Source organism: Sinocyclocheilus anshuiensis, unplaced genomic scaffold, assembly GCF_001515605.1.
Source record: "Sinocyclocheilus anshuiensis isolate Anshui unplaced genomic scaffold, SAMN03320099.WGS_v1.1 scaffold392, whole genome shotgun sequence".
Classification (NCBI taxonomy): domain Eukaryota; kingdom Metazoa; phylum Chordata; class Actinopteri; order Cypriniformes; family Cyprinidae; genus Sinocyclocheilus; species Sinocyclocheilus anshuiensis.
The window spans coordinates 3167417-3191704 of NW_015557091.1; the positions used below are offsets into that span (position 1 = coordinate 3167417).

The 24288-nt window shown below is 34.4% G+C and overlaps 1 protein-coding gene across 1 annotated transcript; it reads left to right on the top strand.

Moving 5' to 3' along the window:
* Nucleotides 1–12009: 12009 nt before the first annotated feature.
* On the top strand, nt 12010–17297 carry LOC107677211 (metalloreductase STEAP2-like). Its single transcript, XM_016472023.1, has 5 exons — nt 12010–12074; nt 13021–13559; nt 15180–15707; nt 16368–16532; nt 16625–17297. Exons 2-5 carry the CDS (start codon nt 13059–13061, stop codon nt 16907–16909), a joined length of 1479 nt encoding a protein of 492 aa, XP_016327509.1. The 5' UTR covers nt 12010–12074; nt 13021–13058; the 3' UTR covers nt 16910–17297.
* The last annotated feature ends 6991 nt before the right edge of the window (nt 17298–24288 follow it).

A 24288-nucleotide genomic window follows, 5' to 3' on the forward strand; every position in this document is an offset into this window, starting at 1 on the left:
AATGTCTGTCTGTGCGGTGTTAAAGAAAAGAAAAGAAAAGATGGAATTTTTACAATTATTAAAATTAATTGAAATGTTTAAATTATTATTTATTGTACGTTATTATTATTATTATATTTATTTATTTATTTATTGACTGGCAGCACATAAGTTGCAATAAATAACATCACCATAGCAATTGTAGTGGCTATATAAATATAATGAATTGAATATTTATTTCAAAAATATAATAAAATATAAAAAATATAATTATATTAAATATAAAATGTTAAATATTAAATTATATATATTATACTTATAATAAATTATAATAATATATAATAACAATAACAATTATATCAATTTTAGACTTATTATAATTCTATTTTTATATACTTTTTTGAAAAATTAATAAAATCCTTTATTAATCCTTTATAAAATCCTTAAAATCCCTCAGAGCTAGTAGAGCAAACTGATGCTCGTATTCGAATTTAATTTCAGCCATGAATGGACTGTATTGCTTAGTTTTCTTTGGAATTAGCTTAGGAATAGTAATCCCTTCCTGTAGTGTCATTTCAAGGGCAAAAAAAGAAAAAAGAAAAACAGTTTGGAATTCACCCCAGGTAAAACTCAAGTGGTATTGACCATACAACCATTCTCTCACTCAAAACACACACACACACACTCACAGACACTCACACACACACACACACACTCACACACACACACAGACATTCTCATATATATATATATAACAAATTAAATTAAACACCAGCAAGAAATGTTGACAAAAGAAGGATATCAGCTCCACGATCCACTGTGATGGACAAAGACGTGGAAGAATGATGAAGGGATGACCTGAGGAGAAAGTGAGATAAACTGAGAGGCAGTCAGTAAAATCACCCATTCACAATTATCTTCAGTTAATAATTAGGTAACTTCTAACAGAATAAGCAAGCACTAAATGCATGTCATGTTGTAAAGCAAGTTTGAATAGAACCAGGAGACAACCAAGAGTGTTGTCAACATACAGCAAAATGATCCACCCTGAGCATTTGGTGGACATCACAGGGTCATAATGGTTATATTTCATTCAATTAAATGGCACAGCGAATGTCTTGTCCATCCGCACAATTAGATGCTCATTTCAGACTTGTTTACTGTGTTATACTGAAAACACATTTATCAGTAATTGGCTGCTGTTCTTTGTTAGGGAGGCCAGGTTATAGATTTATCTCATGGCACTGCAAACAGTAAAGTAATTAGGGCGAGAGCTCTTTAAATGTCCTGAGTTGTGTTGAACAGATTCAGCTCAAGTATGTATTTAAAGCTGACGCTACTGTTGGAATGTTGTCGAGTGGCTTTGCATTCTTTTTAAGCAATGGCACATGTGTTTGTAAGTACATAAGTCATACAACTGCCACTTTATCCACTTAACAGAGGAACAAACGCCCTGGAGAAACTTGGTTTTAAGTGCCTTGCTCAAGGGCACATTTGCAGTTGCTCATGATGTGTATTCTGCATGAATTAAAGGAAAAAAAAAAGAGAAGAAAATAAACGTCTGCCATCATTTACTCACCAAGTTGTTCCAAACCTGTATGAGTTTCTTTTTTCTGTTGAACATAAAATGGGTAACCAAACAATTGCTGGTCCTCATTAACTTCCATAGTATTTTTTCCCCCATATTATGGAAGTCAATAGTTACCAGTAACTGTTTGGTTATCAAAATTCTTCTAAATTTTTTCTTTAATGTTCAACAGAAGAAAGAAACTCATATAGGTTTGGAAGAACTCAAGGGTGAGTAAATGCTGACAAAAAAAAAATGCTTTTTAAAAAGCAACCCTTATGCCCCATATACTGTATGTTTTACATTTATGAATTTGCAGACATTTTATGCAAAGCAAATTACAGGTATATATTTCAAGCATTCCCAGAGAATCGAACCCATTACCTTGGTGTTGCTAGCTCAGCTGTTTGAAGAGTTATTAATAATTTTGTATTTGTATTTTTAATTTCTGCTATATTTTTATATTTAAATATGCTTACACACACACACACACACACACACACACACACAATTATAAAATTAGAAAAATAAAAATTCTTAAAACAAGGTACATTTTCCTAAGAAGCTAGATTGTTTGAGGTATTAAAACTTTTAAGACATGCAAACAAAATTAGAAAAGAAAAGAAAATAGAAAAGATCTAAAAAATGTCTCAAACTATGCTCAAATTTACCTAAAACCCCAAAGACTGCAATAAAAAGACAAAGAATTCAAACAGTTCTGAAAAGATAAATTCACCTTAGATATACTGTCCACATTCATTTTCTGGGTAATTTTAGTTTAACATCTGAGACAAATTTGATGTTTAAATTAAACAACTGAACTCCAATAAGCCTCCTGAGGTTTAAATGAGCAACATCTGTGCAATAAAACATTGCTCTGCTTATCACTTCTCACTTTAACTCACCCACCCCTGTTAACATCACCGGACCTCTCAAACAGATAACACATTTGAATCCTATAGTTCCATCTCCATGGCGATTATCACAGCCATTACTACAATCCCGATATCGTCCTTGATCTCTGTCTCTCTTCGTCGTCATTAAGCTTGAGCATGTTCAGAACACAGCATAACAAATGAGTCTCATCACTCGCCCTCTTCGCTCAACCAATTCTACCAAAAGTGTTTTTGTGCCCTCCACAAGGGAATTGCAATTATTTGTCAGTTTAATTCATCTGGTCAGACACTGGGAAAAGAAAAGAGACAGGAGCTTGTGTTCGACATAGCGAGTGCTAATGATTCATGGTTCTGTCTCTGGGCCTGAATTAATATTTGAATGTAATTATTACTTCCTCTGCCATTAACGCGCAGGCCAAATGAAATCATGTGATTGAGGATTTTATTAATGCACTGAGAATCTAAAAGGAAAATAATATCACAGGCAAACTACCCCTGCAAATGAGTGGCTGGAGGTTTAAATAGACAATCTGTTGAGCATTCTAATGGAGGCTGATTCGTGCAGAACCTCATAAAGAGATGAAAAGATAAAGATATTTTACTGATGGTTCACTTGCATTTACTGGAGCATGAATCAGTGGCAAAGGAGAGACCTCAGATTTTTTACTATGAAATAGTAAGGGGATTTAAACCATTTTACTTGGTCTTATTGAAATCTATAAATTACAACATAAAATGTTCTGTTTAAGATGTGGCCTAGTGGTTAATGCACATGTTTTGACACATTTAGCTGTGGTACTTATTGATACATGTTTAAATCTGGTTAGTAATAATAATAATAATAATTCCTAATGTTGTTACCCCCTTTTGTTCACATTGTTTTCCAACTTACCTGATATTATGGAAGCCAATTTCTGCAAAAAATAAAAATAAAATAAAATAAAATCATGCTTTGGTAAATCATAATTAGGGCATAAAAAGTCGAAAGTATTTCTTATAATTATGAAATAAAGTAAAATTATGACATACTAAGTCGCAATTATGAGATAAAAGCCAAATTTATGAGTTAAAAGGTCAAAATGCTGACCCATTTCTGCCACACAAGAAAACAAAATCATGCTTTGGTAAATTATAATTATGAAATAAAAAGTCATACTTATGAGATGAAGTAGAACTATGACATGCTAAGTCAGAATTATGACATAAAAAGTAGAAATTATGACAAAAAAGTCAAAATTAAAATAAAGTAAATGTTTAAAATAAAGTTTTAGTCATAATTATGACTTTATCTAAATTTTGATGCATTATCTCATAATTATGACTCAGTATCTCATAATTTCAACTTTTTATGTCTTAATTATAACTTTGTGTCTCACAATTTTGACTTTTTATCTTAGTACCTCATAATTTCAAATTTGTGTCAATTATTACTTTGTATCTCATAATTTTGACTTTTTATCTAATAATTATGACATTATATGTAATATTTACAATTTACCACTGTATGTTCTTTTTTCTTATGTGCTGGAAATGGGTTTCCATATGATACAGTCTACAAAATGGAAATAAATAAATATGCAAAATAAGATGAAACAAAACAAAATAAAAAAAAATGTTTTCAAAAATAGTTGCATCAATATCACATGAGCAAGAACAATAGTGAATGGTCAGCAATTTTTTTATTTGACACGATAAAGAAAAAGTACACCAACGTATCTTGGGTGCAACAGATTAATGGTCTCCATTCTGAGTTCACACATCCCAATCAGAAAACATGTTGAGTTTTTCCCACTGATTTTCTCTTGTGAGAAGAGGACAAGATCGGTGATGACAGGCCTAGTGAGAGGGAAGAGATGTCAAAGGGGCGCTGGTGACAGGCCTAATGCTGTCAGGTAGCGCTCACTCCCTATGTGCCCTCGGGATATGTACGCCGCTCCATGATGCTAGTAGAATTTAATCTGTGCTGATAGTATAACGACATCTGCACGTCTGATTGTGCAGGAGAGATTTTTAGATGATGGTATTATAAAGTGTAACTAGGAGAAGGCCAATTTGGAGGGCAAAAGTGGTGTGGTAAAGAAGAGGAGTGATATTCACCATGTCACATGAAAATAACCTCACCAGCACCAATAACAAAACTCATAGGTGTGCCTCAGGTGCAACTTCAATGTCTTTGAATCCTACCTGGGTAACAGGTCGTAACTAGTCCGCTGGAAATATTCACTCACTTCAGCCTGTACTCTCTGCACTGGGATGCCACAAGGTTCAGTGCTTGGACCCCTACAGCATTGCACTGTCACAAAGGCACTGACTGGAAATATAGATATAAATTTAAATGCAAAATTACTGTTATATACATTTTAATTATGCAGATATTTTTTTATCTTTTAATAGTTTTGAATGGGATTTTGTGTACTGTTAGCATTTTGATACTCTTTTGGTTGGAACAATTCTTTAAACTGCAGTTTGAAAGATTCAGACTGAATCACAAACTAAATCAGATTGTTTTGTTCAATTCAATGAACAGAATCGACTCAAAAGTGTGAATCAGAGACCTCTGAGACAGAATTCTCACCAGCTGGCAGAAAATACACACGGCGTGTGATTTTATTACTCAAATGTTGTCAGGGAAAATCTAGCGTTGTAGTGTTGGTCAGTGCTACAGTGGCATCCAATCAATAAAATAGATGAAATCCACGATTTAATAACTAACGATAGACTGCCATTGACACCCGATGTAAATAAGAAAACAATCTGACAGCAGACAGAAAGGTGAGCATGTCACAAGGTGTATTTAAGGAGACGACCTGTTTGTCCTTGAGAACCTGCACCGCTCAACGTGATTTATTGTGCGATACTGTTGTGCTTTTCAATATTGTTCAAAAGCAAGGCACTGATTACCTTTCTGAGTTCCTCTGTGGTCTCCTGTCAGCCCTTCGCTCACCACCCCTGCAGGCTAAGGCCTCTTTAATTGGTTTTGAAAGGATTGTGCACCCTTTCATCAATGATATACTTCGTAATGTTGACGGCTGGAGTGCTGAAATTCAACTAACTCTGTTCTGAGAGAGATTCAAAATGCTCCCAGTCTGGAGAAATGACAGAGATAACATTAAATAAATAAACTTAAGCTAGCTTCAATGAAATGTTAATTTGAGCTAAAAATGCCTCACAAATCCGTTGTTTTCCCTAATTTTATATCTCTTGTTTACAGGCATCGCATTGTCTACTCTGGCGCAGATCAACAGATTCTGCAGTCTTATAAAAGGTTTGTGTGGGTTCCAGTGTGACATTATTTAATACTGTGTCTCTCAGTCTACAGTAATGGTTCAGTAAATGTGAAAAATCTCTGCAATATTCTGCGCTGTAATGGAGTACCTTTGTTCTTTCAGCTACTTAAACTTCTCACACCTGAGAGGGACCATTTCAGTCTTTCACTCAAGAGACTGTCCAATCTCTTCCATGCACTCTCATCACTGGAGTTTAACCTCATATTTAACCTTTGGTTAACCCCAATATTGAATATATGGCTTACATCTTTGACCTCCAGTATGTATGTGGGATGTCACAGCATTTTTATTAATAATAAAAATAAATAACCAAAATTAATACTAGCTTGCGAAAACTGAGAAAATAAAAATAAACATGTTAAAAAAAAGAAAAAAGGTGTATACCTAAAAAAAAGGTTAAGCAAAATATTAGTTATGATAGGGAAGAAAATGAAAACGGTTAAAAAAGTTTTAAATGTTAAAAATGCAATATTAATTAATTAAATTAACTTTTAGATATTTATCTAATCAAAATGTTGCACCGACTGTACTAAAAAAAAAAAAACACTTTACAAAAACTACTGGTGACAAAGCGCTACTGCAGCAGACTGAGAGACTGATGGCATCAGGCAGAAGGACTTCAGTTATGAGTGCAAGACATCCATGATGGATGGCTGCACCCACCAGAGCATATTGCTGCCCTTAGAGAGAAAATGTCCATGCAGAACACTGAGCCTAACACCACAGAGAACTGCTATATTTGTCTCCAAACAATGTGCATATGAAATGTCACCCTCATCCGTATTGAATGAGCAGGAAAATACAGAGCAGGAGAACAAAACTCAAGCAAAGAATAAAACAAAGACTTTTTTTAGAAGAGACTTAAGAACTATAACTTTGATTTTTGAACTATTCAGTTCTATGCCATAAATACATAATGGAAGACAGCTTAAAAAACACCTTGATAAGTGCAGTTTCTTTTTGTGTATTTCCTTAATGAAATAGTATATCCTAATGAAATATTACATATTAAAGCTTTTGCCACTGCTAGAGGGCGGGACATTCTCCTTAGAGCAACAGCAGAGGGAAACATATAACTTTGGGATTGTTAAAATTTTAAAATGTCTTTGTAAGAAAATCTTGTGCTCACCTAGGCTGCATTTATTTGATCAAAAAAAAATATAGAAAAAACGGTAATATTGTGAATAATTATTACAATTTAAAATAACCGTTTTCTATTTTAATATATGATCCTGCAGATATCATTCTAATATGCTGGTTTGCTGCTCAAGAAACACTTATTATTATCACATGTTAAAAAACAGTTGTGATGCTTAATATTTTAGTGGAACCTGTCATACATTTTTTTCCGGATTGTTTAATGAATATTAAGTTCAGAAGAAGAGTGTTTCTTTGAAATAAAAATAATGCAAAAGTCTTCCCTGTTACTTCCGATTAATTCAAAGCATCCTTGTTTAATAAAAGTATTAATTTCTTTCAAAAACTCTTATAGTTCTGGTCCATGTTCACAGGAAGAGACTGTCATTTTTAAATGTGTATATCAGTTAAAAGCTTATTTAGTCAATTTTGGGGATATTATAAATGACCTAAAATCTACTAAATATGACTAAAAGCCACAAAAGTCGATATAAAAAGTTATAGGATATAAAAAAGTGTGATCATGTTTCAGTGTTAGTACACGGCACAGTTAGCAGATGAGCACAGGAAGTCACTGGTGATCTCTTTGTATCCTGGAGCTTCAGTAAGTCCACTGCCTGCACACAGACAATACACCTCAGAAGCTGGTTTTGTCTACATTAGTGTCGTTTCAATCAGACGCAGCCTGCTGTTTTGTCTTTTGACCTATTTTACCTTCTATTAAGCTGTAGAGGTTACAGTAGTTGGTGCCGTGATCTGTGACAGCATACCAGGTCTCTGACACTGACATGGCCTGGGGAACAAGTTTAAATAGGTTATTTGGTTGGTCAAAAGTGATATTCCTATATAAAATTAAGTCAAATTTAGCTGATTGTTTGTTTAAACACTTACAGATACATGGCAGTGTGTGAAAAATCCATAGGAGACGAGTCTGAAGTTGATGTCATCAACATATTTCTTTACTGGAGTTGTGTTTGGCTGATATGAAGTGCACAGATGCAGACTGCAACTACACAAGAGAGAGAACGCGCAAAATATTCATCTAATTTACATTGATACATAAACACATCTCTTTATGTCAAAGCACACACCTTGTAGAGACATTTCTCTCCTCCCATGGCACAGGTTGAGACTGTCCTCCACTTTTTAATCTGTGTGACCAGAGCTTCATACACACTCCTGCAAGGGAGACCGAAATACCTGGGAAAAACAAAACACAAGTTCTCAATATAGTTAAACTATATACAAATGCTGCCATCTAGTGGAAACCAACGCTACTGCACTGACCACTAAAATTAATACCGTATAGTACAATCAAATTGCCTTTTCCTAAACTCCACATCTACTTTATGTAGTTACATAAAACTATACCATTGTACTAAAAAACTGAACTGTAATTTTCCCCAAAATATCACAATTTTGTGACAAAAAATTATAAACAGGCAAAATATAGAAAAAAAAACGAATTTAAAGTAAATAATTCATAAGAATACTTAGGAATGAAATACATTAAATATCGTATAAACATTATAACCACATATAAGTAGTTTTATAAAAATAATACTTAAGCAATTGGAAACAAACAAAACAGCTAAAACTCCAAGATTCATGTTTATAACAAATATTTCATAACTTATTTTTTTTTCTTCAAAAAAAGTTATCAAATCAAACCCTCATAACTGTTTTATAAATAAATCAGTCATGTGTTAGTAGATACTATAGCTGATTAATATTTAAATTAGTTTTTATTTTTATATTTTACATTATTTTTAGTTAAAGTTTTAGTAATTTTGTTGTTTTTGTCATGTTTATTATTTTTTAAACATATCTATATTTTTATATATACATATTAGTTATTTTAGTATATCAAGATAAAATAAACGCAAGGTTAAAGTAAACAAAAAATAAAAATAAAAAAGTTAGTTTTTTAAAATATTTAGTTTTATTTCAAGTAACAAAAATGTTTTATATGGTTTTAATTTAGTTTTACTTAACTATAATAACCCTCTAACAAATATAAATATATAAACATTTATAAACAAATTTTGAACAAATACATCTACATATGTAAACATTATATAATTATAATATAAACAAATACACAAAATTATTTAAGTTTCCTATACTGTTTAAATTCTATAAGCAAATCTAACGCTAAAAATTTCATAATCTTTAATGCAGCTTTTTTTTTTTATAAAAAAAAAAAAAGGAACATAAAAGAGTAGCTACTTTACCACTCGACTTTGCACTGTGCATGAAGAGGTCCAGCAGAGCAGAATTCAAATGTTCCTAATGCAACAATACCAATAAAGAGCAAGTTAAAGAAACGCATGATTATTCTTAGTCTCAGCTGCAACTAGTTTAGTCAGAGCTGAACATTTTCCAGAGGTCTTTACAGCACAGAAACAGAATCATAGGATGGTCATGAGTGAGGCTGCAAGGGAAATTTACAAATTTAATTAGACCATCAACTGAGTTCTCAAAAAAGAAACAGGCCTACAGGGTGTGTGTATGTTGAGCTCAAGAAGTAGTCTCTAGTCTGAGTGAAGTAAGAACAATTGCGTTTTTTAAAGTGAGTTTTTTTAAGTCACTCTTTCCCTGATGTCCTTTCCCCAGAGGACAAAAAAGGACCCACTTTATATTAAGTGGCCTTAACAACTATGTACTTACATTTAAATTAATAATTTGGTACAATGCACTTATTGTGTATTGTGTCATACATGTTTTTACATTGTACTTATATTTTAAAAATACCTGCATGTAATTACATCTGTAATTTGACCCATCCCTTACACCTTAACCCACCCTTAATCCTACCCATACCACCAAACCTGACCCTAACCTTACCCATATCCCACCTCAATAGCAGCAAATGTGTTTTGCAATACAATATGAACACAATAAGTACATTGTACTTAATGTTTGATGTAAGTACATAGCAGTTAAGGCCACCTAATATAAAGTGGGGCCACAAAAAATGACTCATATTCTTAATAGTCCTTTAAAACTGACAATCAGAAACTGGAACAAACACTATAGGGATTTGGGAAACACAACACTGGTGAATTTTTGTAGGACAGTTTGGACAAGACAGATAAGGAAACAGGAAAACTGCTTCAACACTGTATGGCTTACTTTCATCTGTGGAGCACACACACACACAATTATGTTTTAAAGAACATTGGACCCAACATTTTTTGTCCATACAATTAGTCAATGGGGTTCAATGTTCCTCAAAATATCTTTAGTTTGAATTATCCATTTAAAATCTGCAGATACCACATGTTTTTAAGCATGGTTTCGCAGCCACAAATGCCTCAAACCAAGCTTTACCCCTAAAGAAGCAGTATTTTACCAGTGCACTGCATAAACTGTACACTAACATCCTCTTCAGCAAGTCATATGATATCCCTCTGACCTCCATGCACACACTCAGCATTACCCGTCCCACAACTTTCAGCATTGTGGTCACGAACAACATGTTGTACTTTGCAGGCCTGAAGCTGCTGTCTTGATGTTGCACAGAAGCTGAAGAAGAAGAGGAGTAAACAGCAGCGTGAACTCATCAGAGGACTGGGGGAAAGAGCGAAGATGCTATTTTTGGAAAAATTGACACGTTGTCGTCAGCATGCTCTTACTGCTGGCTCCCTCTCGGTCCACACTCTTGCCAAAGGACCTTAAGGTATCACAGATTTTGACACAAAGTCAAGCAGTAAATGTCACAGTCTACTTGTATTGTCCCCATATGTGTGCGTGTGGCTGGTTATATCTTTATCTATCTATCTATCTATATAGATGGGTAAATATATCTAAATATGGATAAATACTATATTTTATCTATATATTTATATTTTACTATATTTTATTCACTTTTCTTTGAACTGAAAATTAATATGTTTAACATTTTCAATTGAACCTGAACCAGTGTACTGTCTGTTTTTGGCCTGTGAACCAGCAGGTGAGTGAGTGATGGCGGGATGTGTCATTATTTGCAGGTTTTTCCAGTAATCTGTTGTACAGCCCATAGCAGGGGTTTCAATTATAATGAATTGTTTCAATCCCTCTCACATGAAAATGTCATTAGCGTTTGGCTGAAAGGGTTTTGTCCCAGTGCATTGCTCTTTCATTGTTCACCTGTGATGTGCAATTCACTGTGGACAGAAATGAGAAAACACGCCCAATTGAAATAAAAAAAAAAAAACATTTAATTTATATTATTATTATTTTATAACACATTGGTTTATTTTATACTCGGGTAATTGTCAGAGTTTTTTCTTATAAGGCATTTTATAAAACATTTTAAAATGGGCACACTTGTTATTTCCCCAAATGCAAATTAAATATGTAAATGTTGTTAAATAAACAATGTTATGAGAGTAGGTTGTGAATTATTGATCACATTATAACAAAAATAAGTTTCATTTTCTGTGGGCTATCACTTGTGCATATTTAATATTGCATAATTTGCATATTTAACAGGTTTAAACGGTTAAAGAGTATTTTATTTGCATTAATTGTATGTGCATTTTTAGAAAAAGTTTAACCTAAACCAGCCTAGATCAACCCAGAGGTGTATCCTACTCTACTGCAGAGGGCTGTCTTCACAGCAGATCAGAGACATGCTGCAGCACTTCAACACGTATAAAAGCATAGAAATAGAATAAACAAGAACGGCAACTTATCATGAATAGTTGTTTATGACGACCGGAGGGTATTAGCGGCCAAAACGAACGGTCTTTTATTTCTTACCTTTGTATGTTTAACACAATGGCTGAATCAGAATCAGTTTATTTTGTTTAGGAACAAAATACTGTTCGTGACGACTCGTGTCACGTGGTAACTGTTATTTTTCTCAGCGCTGATCAGGATGAACCAATCACGTTCGTTCGTGATAAGGGCTTCGCTAAATCGTATAATAAAGATTATTGGGACTTGTTTCCATTTGTATGTCAGGGCCAACACCAATGAAAGTAATAGATTAAAACGATTACACTGCTGCGTGCACAAATAAATCAATTAAAATTACAAGCGTCCTGACATTTGAATTTGAGCCTCCACGCGCCCCCTAGAGGAAGATAACAGCTATTGTCTAGAACCAGACGCCGTCACTGCAAATCAAACGGACAGAGGGCGGGGAAACAGTCACCGGCGAGGGACGCACACATCTCTTCGGTTTGCTCGATGGTGCCACGGCAGATTCCATTACAGGTAACGTTATAACCTTGAGATGTTTTTCGCACTTACAAGTAAATCGGGTGCGTCATGCTCTATTCTACCATCATAATGCGTGATTTACAGAGCAACCTGCCCCTGATATTATATAAATATATAGATATTGTTTCTGTTCTTCTTTGATGAATTAAAAAAAAAAAAGATTTATGTACTGTTGTTTCCATATGAGCAAACAACCATCTTTGGTACTCTAACAGGTCACACAGCCTGTCTGAGATTTCTGAGAATTATTACTGAATTATTGTTATTATTTTATTAATTATATAATTTATGAACAGTTTCTTATTATATTATGACAATTAGGCACATTTCCCACTCAATTCTTACTACTGTAATGCGTCCAGATTATAGTTTACTTGCGAGTTTATTTATAATTGTTAAAATTCAATCATCGATGATTGTCATTAGCTTCCCATCACTGTAATACAATAATGAAAATCATGCACTCCAGACACATTTCTACAAAATAAAAGACATACCACCATGATTTAAAGGGGTCATATGATGCGATTTCAATTTTTCCTTTCTCTTTGGAGTGTTACAAGCTCTTGGTGCATAAAGAAGATCTGTAAAGTTGCAAAGACTAAAGTCTCAAATCCAAAGAGATATTCTTTATAAACGTTCAGAGCAGCATCATATGACCCCTTTAAAAAAAAAACGTATATATATATAATACAGTAATTAAAATGACAAGAGTATTTTTAAATCATAGTAGTATTTGTTGTATTGTGTTTTTTTTCTTATTTTGTAAAAATATTTCCGGAAAGGATGTTTCCAGTCATATTTCATCTCAAAATAAAATATATTTGTCTTTTTATTTTGGGTTCTTGACAAGTTTAAAGAGATTGTATTTGAACTAAATTGTAAAAAAAAAAAAAAATGCATCTGAGATTTCATTTAACAAAGCATTATTCCATTATAGTGTCTTAAGATCCAGTACAAGGTGCTTCGGGCTTGAAAATGGACTCAATTTCCTTGCTGGGTAGCAGCCCAGCCAGCACCAAAGTCTGCTTCCTGCCATACGGGCTGAAGAACGGGTCCAAAGAGGGTTCCGGCAAGCCCACGGTCAGCATCATCGGTTCTGGAGACTTCTCCAAAAGCCTGACCCTCCGGCTGCTCCGCAGTGGGTTTCACGTGGTGGTGGGGAGCCGACAGCCCAAGAGAGCGGCCGAGTCGTTCCCGCACGTGGTAGATGTGACCCATCACGAGGACGCAGTGGGGAAGGCCAACATCGTGCTACTGGCCATTCGCCGAGAGCACTATTCCTCCCTCTGGGACATCAAGCATTTGCTGGCTGGAAAAATACTGGTGGATGTCAGCAACAACAGAAGGGTCAACCAGTATCCAGAATCAAACGCAGAATACCTAGCCTCCCTATTCCCAGAATCCATTGTGGTCAAAGGCTTCAATGTGATCTCGTCCTGGGCCATGCAGTCAGGCCCCAGAGACTCCAGTCGACAGGTATGTTGTACAAAATTCAGTGTACTGCGATAGCCACAACACTCAGGAACATCTAAATGTATTAAACATGCTGCAAGTTTGGCAAATTAAAACACACTGCTCACAATGTTTCTGTTCAGATGTTTTGGCAGAACTTCAGAACAGTCTGTCCAAGGTATATCTGAGCCCAGACACGGTGTCTCGACCTGGACTCAATTTCAGTCCTTATGATCTATACAGTACCAGTGTAAAGTATTATTTCTGTATTTATGAATATTTTGAAGTTACTTTTTCATGTTTTCATTTTACAAGTTTAGTTTTAGTAATTATATTATGTGCTTTTGTAATTATTATTATTTTAAATATTTCTGTTCAGCTTTAATTTGTTTATTTCAGTTTTATTTTAAGTAATTGTATTACTAAAATTTATGAATATTTTGAAGTTACTTTTAGTTTAGTTTTATTTTTTCACTTTTAGTTTTATTAATTTTATGTGCTTTTGTAATTTTAATTATTTTAAAAAATATTTCTGTTCAGCTTTAATTTATTTTTATTTCAGTTTTATTTTTAGTAATTGTAGTACTTAGATTTATTTATTAATATTTTGAAGTAGCTTTAATTTTTATGTTTTCATTTTTCAAATTTAGTTTTAGTAATTCTGTTATATGATTTTGTAATTTTAATTATTTTTTAAAACGATTTCTGTTCAGCTTTATTATTATTTCAGTTTTATTTTCAGAAATGTTAGTACTTATTTTATTTCAGTTAATTGACAAGGCAATATTGCTCATTTAATTTTTTTTTCATCTAATATTTGCGTCTTATTTTAGCTTTATTTCAATTAACGAAAAATGTTTTTTAATAGTTGTTTACTAAACAACACAGATCTACACTGTTTTACTGCTCTATAACTATTTCAGTTAGCGAAAAAATATTTAAAAAATAATTTTAGTTTTACTAAACAACACTGATCTACACTGTTTTACTGCTCTATACCTGCAGTATAGGCAAAATAAAATAAAACATTACAGACCCTGCTGCTGTGTTCAACAGTGTGCTAAATGCTGTGGGTCAAAAACAAGTTATAGCCCTCAGTATGCTAATGACACTCCTGAAGTGAATTAGTGTCCACGGAATGAAGATGATGAGGAAGAAGACGATGATGAGGATTATGTCTTGTCGTATTAGCAGAAACCTCTTCCAGCCAGCAGTAAAAGTAAATGTCTTACAGTACTTTCTGTGAGCAGCTGGTTAGAATGATGAACAGATGAGCCGCCCTCTGTGGAAGCTCTGTGAGCTGAAAGAGGAAAAGATTTTATTAACACAATCAAAGATCCATTACAGCCATGCCATAAACTTGCTTTTATCTCACAGTCTAATTTTAAAACCTTATAAACTCAGTGAATTAATTCCACTCTAGTTATGGGTTCTAGGAAATTGTTCATACTGTAAACGATCATGCATAATATATAGTGGGATCCAGTCTGAGACCACATTGAAAATTTGGCATTCAAAATCTAATTTTAACCTGGAATTGGACAACAATGATTTGGTCACCAATATATCAGCCTAACTGCTGCTGTGAATGAATGAATGTTTTGAAAGGAAGGATTATTGATTGCTTGTAATCTCTTTCTACAGGTCTATATTTGCAGTAATTCAGTGGACGCTCGACAGCAGCTCATTGAATTGGCCCGTCAGCTCAGTTTCATCCCTGTGGACATGGGCGCCCTCTCTTCTGCCAAAGAGATCGAGAATATGCCACTGCATCTCTTCACCGCCTGGAAAGGACCTGTTCTGACCGCGGTCGCCTTGTCCATCTTCTTTTTCGCTTACTCCTTTGTGCGGGACATTATCCATCCTTATATAAAGAGCAGACAGAGTTTTTTCTACAAGATTCCTCTGGAAATAGTGAACAGGACGCTGCCTTTAGTGGCCATAGTTCTGCTAGCACTGGTGTATTTAGCAGGACAGCTTGCTGCTGCGTACCAGCTCATCTACGGGACGAAGTACCGCCGTTTCCCGCCCTGGCTGGAGGGCTGGCTGGAGAGCCGCAAACAGCTTGGTTTGTTGAGTTTCTTCTTTGGCTGCATTCACGTGCTGTACAGCGTCTGCCTGCCCATGAGACGCTCAGAGAGATACCTGATGCTCAACATGGCCTATCAGCAGGTCTGTGTGTGTTTCACATCGCTGAGATCCAGCAGTTCCACTGTGGCAGATGTGTTATTGTTTTTTTTCCCTACCACATTATATGTTGCTAATATAATAATAATAATAATAATAATAATTTTTAATAAAATATAAACATAAATATATAAATACATACATTAATACATAGAGATATTAATAGAAAACTACATTATTATTGTTAATTATTATTATTATTAATAGTAATTATAATAGTCATTGTTAATTAATAATAACATCATTATCATAATAATCATAAAAAATAAATAAATAATTAAATACATATAGAGATACAATATTATTAATAAAATAAGTATTAATTAATTATAATTAATAATCATTGTTAATTAATAATGATAATAATCATCAGAGATGAATATGTAAATAAATATATACATACATAAATATATATATATATATATTCATTATGTTCATTTAAAATAATTTTGTGTATGTAAAATAGATTATTAATATACATTTATATATCTAAATACATTTATATTTATATAAAAAATAAAAACATATTAACAGGAATATGGCAATATATATTATGGTAGCATGAATGTAAAATATTTTAATAAAATAAAAATGAAAATGAAAAATATATCCTATAAACAAATCTTATTGTGTCTTTCTCTGTAGGTGCATGCCAACATAGAGAACTCGTGGAATGAAGAGGAAGTTTGGAGAGTGGAGATGTACCTTTCCTTTGGCATCATGGGTTTGGGGCTCCTCTCTCTATTAGCTGTCACTTCCATTCCATCGGTGCACAGCGCACTCAACTGGCGAGAGTTTAGCTTTATCCAGGTAAGACAATCTCCATCCTCCAATCTTGCAGCTTCAGTGTTCTATGCTCCTCAGACAAATAAGATGTCAAACAAGTGTCTATATCCTGTCAGTCCACTCTAGGTTACATCGCCTTGCTCATTTCCACGTTCCACGCTCTGCTCTTCGGCTGGCAGCGGGCGTTTCTGGAGGAGTCTTATCGCTTCTACATGCCGCCCAATTTTGTCCTGGCCCTGGTTCTGCCTGTCACGGTGATAATAGGAAAAGTGGTGTTGCTGCTTCCCTGTGTGAGCCGGAAGCTGAAGCGGATCAGGTGTGGATTAGACTGCAATCAGAGCCGCACCAACCACGAGAGACCCGCTGCCCATGTTTCACCTGAGAGGGTCACCATCATGTAACTCCACCGCAGTTTTTCATGTCACAGTAACAAACTCTCAGCCTTTTGTTTCTAGATGTATTAATCATACACATAATACCTGGCCAGCATACAGCCCATCTATAAGTTGACATTTCAGCTGCTTTATTGGACTCAAAGATTTATTTGTAGTTATAATTCGGTTCCAGTCCTGTTTTCTTTAATTAATAGGAGCTTTGTTAGAACTGCAATGGTCATGTGACCTCATTGACCCACTCAAAGGAGGATGTCATGTGAGTGGATGAATGTTCAAGAGCCTTATCTTATTTATTTATTTATTTATTTACCAAATCTTATTTATGCACACTCTACTATTCAAAAATTTGGGGTCCATATGATGTTTTAATATTTTTGAATGTTTTAGTGCTCACCAAGGCTGCATTTATTTGATAAAAAATACAGTAAAAACAGTAGTTTTGAAATATTTTTACAATTTAAAATAACTGTTTTCTATTTGAATATATATTTAAATGTAATTTATCCCTGTGATGCAAAGCTGAATTTTCAGCATCATTAAATCAGAAAATATTCTAATATGCTGATTTGCTGCTCAAGAAACATGTCTTCTTATTGTTAATGAAAATAGTTGTGCTGCTTAATTTGTGGAAATGTGATATGTTTCCTTCATGAATAGAAAGTAAAAAAGAACAGCATTGATTTGAAACAGAAAACGTCTTCACTGTCAATTTTGATCAATTTAATGCATCCTTGGTGAATAAAGTATTAATTTCTTTCAAAAGTAAAATCTTACTGACCCCAAACTTTTGAACACATATAAACGTGCAGTTTGATTAAATCTCATGCCAAAACTCTGGCTTATGTCTTCAAGTCACCATGAAAAATGGTCTTTTGCAATCTTTCATCAATGTGTACCTTTCTCCACAAAGCAAATATGTAAAGGTTACGGCAAACATCGCACATAACTATAGTTTTTGGGGTAAGAAAAGCATTACCTTTATGATCAAAATGCTCCTAACTTTCATATCCCGGGCTCCATTCTGGTACAGAAACACCCTCTTTTCTCTATCCAATCATTTCCCAATGGGACTTCCTGAAGTTCTGGCCTGTTTCACTGAAAAATATGTCACAGAAGTTAAATGGGTTGTGAATCTCATGTCATGTTGACTTTAGTTTAATTTAAGCATTTAAGCATTGGATTAATTGCATTCACAACGCTCTGTGAGATTTGATTCATGACATTTGCAGGTTCAAATGACAAAGTCACCGCTAAACATCTCATCCTAACAGAAAGCTCTTTTCTGTGAATTGTGCTGAAAACTGTTTTGTGTCACTTGTCTTGTTGCACAGCGCTATCTGCCTTCAGTGGGTTGTTTGGTAGCAGTGTGAACACTCAAACTCCTGTGCCTCACTTGATGTTTGGACTGAGTACCAATAAATAAAAATGTACAGTATATCTCAGAGATGTTATTTATTTATTTATTTATTTTTTAGTTGATTTTATCAAATTTTACTTTCTCTTACAAACAAGTACTATGAATCCCATGGTATTACATCATAAAATCATGGTACTCCAAGTTTGGGGTCCATAAGATGTTTTTGAAATAAGTCTTTTATGCTCACCATGGCTGCATTTATTTGATCATATATACAGAAAAAAAGATACAATTTAAGAGAAATGTTTTCTATTTGAATATATTTTAAAATGTAATTTATTCCATTTATTCCTGCTCAAGAAACATTTTATATTCTTATCAGTGTTAAAAATAGTTGTTCTGCTTAATATTTTGTGATAATTTTTTCAGCATTTTTTGAAGAACAGAAAAAAAAAGTAATAAAAAGTAAAAAAAAAAGAAAGAAAGAAAGAAATATAATGTTTGGTTTAATGTATCCTTCCTGAATAAAAGTATTAATTTCTTTCAAAAAATATTGTACTTTTATAAAATACCATTGTAATACTACATTGCATCACTAAACAACAATGGCATTTCCATGGTAACATGTCCAAAAAGACATTGTAATACCATTTTTAGTATGCACAGAAGATTGAATGTTAACAACAATTAAAAAAACAAAAACATTGCTTTACACAAATAATAGTAATTTTATTTTAACTGTAGTATAATACAAAAACTTACATAGTTCAGAATGTCATGTGGCAAACACAACTGGTCTTCATGTTCACTCAGTTGAAGATATTAACGCTGAAAATCCTACACAAAAGACACAACAGCAAAAAAAGTATAATAAAAAGTTTGTATGACATATTTTGTCATAAAAGGCATTGAATTATGGTGTCGTCCCACATCAGTCCTGCTGGAATTGTTGTGGGCTCCTAAAATCATTCTGACTTTTCACCTCATAAATTAAGCGTTAGCGTTAGTTCTGGCAGGTCACGTGAGTCAAGCTTGCATCAGCTGATCACATCTACCTATAGGAATACGACACCTATCGCGACATTCCTATATAAGCTCTATTCAGTATTATTCAGCAGCTTTTCAGCTTGCTCCGGAGCAAATTACCCTCCTCCATCCCCAGCTCCTCCTTTCGCCACAGTCAGGACTTGGCTTTCTGATATTCCTTGCTAATCAGACTCATTTATCTTGAATAAAGTGTTACACTTAAATATCATTAAGTACATTAATGATATCTGCCTTGTTCTGTTCTGTTAACCCTAGGGGGGGTATTATTGCTGCTCTCCCTGCTCATTCATGACAGGTTGCATGGATGGGCAGGGAGTTTTTTGCCCAGAACAGAACCATACCGCCAAACCAAACTTTATGCTAAGTATCTATCATTTTGACGATAGTGGTCCTGACAGAACCTAGTTTTCACTCCCACACTTTTAGCACCACAATAAACACATTAACCAGCAGATGGCGCACCTCTCCCTCTCAAACAGAGCATTATGGGTAAACTAAACTCATCGAGCTGTGGGTGTCTCACCACCAGTTCATCATGAATATAAGAGATAAAATGTAATCTCTTCATCCCCCAAAATGTTCAGTTTAGATCTCAGCAGGTGTATCTGAACCCTTAAAGATCTCCTGAAGCTCTGGACACATAATGATATCAATTAGCGTGACGAGATGAGCAGAGAGTCCGTCTTTATGGCCACAGGACTGCGATGCTGAAGCCCGTTAAATCTTTTATTAAGCCATTATCACTGAAGAGAGCCAAAGTGTCGACCCAGGCGGAAGGTCCTCCAATGTTTCGATGAAATGACATGAGGGTGTTTGGTTTGGGCCTCTATAACTGTCATTGCCAAGCATTTACTAGGAAGCTTCCCAGAGACACTTCTCACGCCATGCTGAGATCGTCACAGTCACCATGGTTACAAATGTGCTTCCTACTAAGTTTGAAAGATGGGGAGAGATTAGTCTTAATTACCACTAATGATCAACAAACAAGGAAAAATTGTCTGCCTATTATACTCCCGTACAGGTTATCAGCCCGAACCGTAATGGCCCCACAAACTTACACCTAATTCATGCTGATGTCATCCATCAAAACAGCTGCGTTAATTTCAGGGGAGAGTAAAAACTGCAGTTTAGGAGAGCGTGTGGCCAGCGTGGGCTCGTAAATAAAACACTCTGCCTCATTTGCTTCTTAATACTATTATGGTGGGTTCCTCAGTGGTTCTCAGGAGGAACATTACACTCTTATTGCATAACAGACACAATAACACCATCTAAAATTACCTGGTTAATAATACAAATAGAGGATATGAAAACTGAAAGAAAATTAATATCTATCTATACGCTACCGTTCAAAAGTTTGGGGTTAGAGCAAGTTTTTTTTTTTTTTAAGAAATTAATACTTCTATGGAGCCATTAAGGGCACATTAAAATAATCAAAAGTGACAGTAAAAACATTTAAAATGTTACAAATTATTTCTGTTTCAAATAAATTCATTAAAGAATCCTAAAAATTACCATAGTTATATATATATATAGAGAGAGAGAGAGAGAGAAAACTGTTCTTTTAAATTTTAATAATATTTCACAATATTATTGTTTTTAATATATTTTTGATCATAATATATATTAGTGAAAAATTTAAAATCACAGAGCTCAACCTTAGTTTTGGGTGCGTAGATCAATGAGTAACATCACAATGAGATAAAAGATCATAAGATATATTTGAAAATAAGAGACTTCTTTCAAAAATATTACAAAATTTGAAAGACTCCAAATAGTAGTGTATAGGAATACACCATTAGAAAAAAAATAATAAAATATTAATATAGTATTATATAATAACAATTACAATAATGTTCATATTATTATTATTATTATTATTATTGTTGTGTGACGTTTGAAATCTGTATGACTCAGAATGACTTGGAAGTCTGTTCCTCAGATAAAGCAATTAGTTGTCTTCAGAATACAATCCACAAGTCATGCACTACTTTTATGGTACTTTTTGACCTGTTTAAGGCTTGAAAGCCCACTATTTCATATGAAAAAGAGCAGCGTGAACATTCTTCAAAAAAGATCTCCTTTTGTGTTTCACAGAATACAGAAAGTCAAGTTTGAAATGACATGAGGGGGAATAAATTATGACAAATTAATTTTTGGGTGAACTATAAGCAGCTTTTGCAACTATAATCAATGTCCCTCTGTTCTTTGCTCATCCAAACTTCTATCCAATGTGATTAGGGTTTTTGTTGATTTGGGAAGAGTGCTGGTTTCAGTGATTCTCGACTGTAGGTGTTGAATAAGTATTCTCTCACTTTTTCATTTTGCCTTCAATCCCTCCCTTTCTCACTCCTTTCGATTGCCTTTTCTACTCCTCTCACTAGAAGACCTGAACGACTCTTCCTCCTCTCACTGATTGCGTAATCTACACTATTCAAATATGAAAATGACTTCCACTCTGCATGTGTGAGGATCTGCATTGCTGCCTGTGGTTCCTGTGGTACAGTGGTTACTGATGTATGACAAGGAAAAAGTCACACATACGTTGTCTCACTAAAGGAATAGGTCACTCAAAAATGAACATTTTCTGAAAATGTACTTATCCATAGGCCATCCAACATATAGATGTTTTTTTTTTCATCAGAACATATTTTGAAAAATGTAGCATTACATCACTTGCTCACCAATGGATCCTCTGCAGTGAATGGGTGCCATTAGAATGAGAGTCCAAACAGCTGATAAAAACACCTTTTGATGTCATCTCATGGATTTTGTTCTTCAAGTCTTCACAAGACTTGAGAATCAACAAACAAATTAAATGATGGACTGGATTTGTGTGGATTATTGTGATGTTTTTATCAGCTGTTTGGACTCTCATTCTGACGGCACCCATTCACTGCAGAGGATCCATTGGTGAGCAAGTGATGTAATGCTAAATTCCTCCAAATCTCTTCTGATGAAGAAACAACCTCATCTACATCTTGGATGGCCTGGTGGCTGAGTAAATTTTCAGCAAATTTTCCTTTTTGGGTGAACTATTCCTTTAAGGTGCACCTTGCTTTAAAGAAATGTAAACCTAAAAATGAAAATGCTGTCATCATTTACTCACCCTCATGTTGTTCCAAACCCTATGATTTTCATTTTTCTGTGAAACACAATTGGAGATGTCAAGCACAATGTCTTCTCTTCCCTTACAATGCGAGTGAATGTCAACAGATGCTGTCAAGCTCTAAAAACGACAAAAAAAGCAGAAGAAAGAAAGTCATACTGGTTTGGAAAGACGTGAAGATGAGTAAATGATGACAGAACCTTCATTTTGGATGAACAATCATTTTAACTTCCTAAAACTGTTCACTTCTACTGTGCAAAAATCTCCTAACATCTGTATGTGGTTTTGTCATCCTGTTTATTTGATCAATCAATCTTTCTTTCTTTATTCTTTCTTACTTGAGTTCTTGAGTTATATATTACACTCTTGAGAGTGTCCTTAAGCCGCTCTGTTCTACATTAAACAGCCCTTGTTCTGTTTTAACCTCAAAAGGGGATGGTGTGATGAATATACAAGTGCTGGTCATTCTGACACGGAATGATACACTTATAGAGGCACTTTACTTTCTTCCAGATTAAATGAAAAGAAAATTGCTCCACTATCATTTATGTGCAGAACCATCTTCATTATGAAAGCCACCAGGAAGCCGACATCCAAGTGTTGAATCACTGCCAATAAAACCAATCAGAGCGTAGCCGGGACCTGAGGCTGCAAAACAGCACAGAGAGAGAGAGAACATTGCAAAACGTCACTTAGAAAACGGTTAGGATTCAGCACAGAGAGGACAAAACGAAACAAATTAGAATCAGAACGGAGCAGACTGGATAGATTAGAACAGATGAGGGTAGAATTGAAAAGAACAGCAGAAGAGAATCGTATAGGGCAGAGAAGAAGAGAACAGAAGAGCAAAATAGAACTCAATAAGATCATTTATAATATATTACCTACACATGCAGAAACAGAATAAAGTGGAATCGAAAAGAGAGCAGAATAGAATAGAATTTAACTGGAGCAGAACAGATTGGAATATATATATATTATATCAGTGCTTCTCAAACTGGTGGTCCATGAAGGATTCCAGGTGGTTTGCAGTAATCACTTGCTGTAAGTAATATTGTGAAATATTATTTCAATTTAAAACAACTTTTATCTATTTTAATATATTTTAAAATGTAATTTATTCCTGTGATGCAAAGCTGAATTTTCAGCATCATTACTCCAGTCTTCAGTATCACATGATTTCCCAGAAATCATCCAATTATGCTGATTTACTGCTCAAGAAACATTTATTATTATTATTATTATTATTATTATTATTATTATCAATTTTGAAAACAGTGCTGTTCAATATTTTTTGTGGAAACACAATAAATGTCTTTACTGTCACTTCTGAACAACTTAATGGATCCTTGATGAATATAACTATTAATTTCTTTCAAATCTTACTGACCCCAAACTGTAACAGAATAGAATAGAGCACAACAGAATAGAGCAGGCAACAGCAAATGAAGTGCATTGATTAGTCGTTAATAAAGCTGCTACATGGAATCAGATGTAAACTGTAAAGCTCACAGAATGTGTTGAGAGGGGCTTTGCTGGCACTCAGATCTGGGTCTCGTCCAGTGACACGGTGGCGTGGGAGGGACAGCTGTGACGCGCAGCCTGCCGGGGAATGAGTGGGCCTGACTGGACTGTCAGCTTCCCTCATTAAGATTTGATTAAGATTATTGTGCCCTTTCACAGAAAGCAAACAGAATGTTCTTCATTTGCTCTTCCTCCACCCTGTCTTCCTGTCCAGGCTGTTTCTGTTTTCCCTCTTACGTCCATCTGCGAGGATTACGTTAAAGAAGGTTAGCATGCTAGTACTGCTTATAGCACGTGAAAAACATAAAATTACATTTACGTGTATTTATTGAAGACAGTGCAATTATGTTT

Excerpts from the sequence above, each read along its gene's own strand:
- LOC107677211 (XM_016472023.1), top strand. The coding sequence starts at position 13,059 with ATGGACTCAATTTCCTTGCTGGGTAGCAGCCCAGCCAGCACCAAAGTC. Across the intron at positions 15,708-16,367 it reads TCAACATGGCCTATCAGCAG|GTGCATGCCAACATAGAGAA; the intron begins GTCTGTGTGTGT and ends CTTTCTCTGTAG. Across the intron at positions 16,533-16,624 it reads GAGAGTTTAGCTTTATCCAG|TCCACTCTAGGTTACATCGC; the intron begins GTAAGACAATCT and ends ATATCCTGTCAG.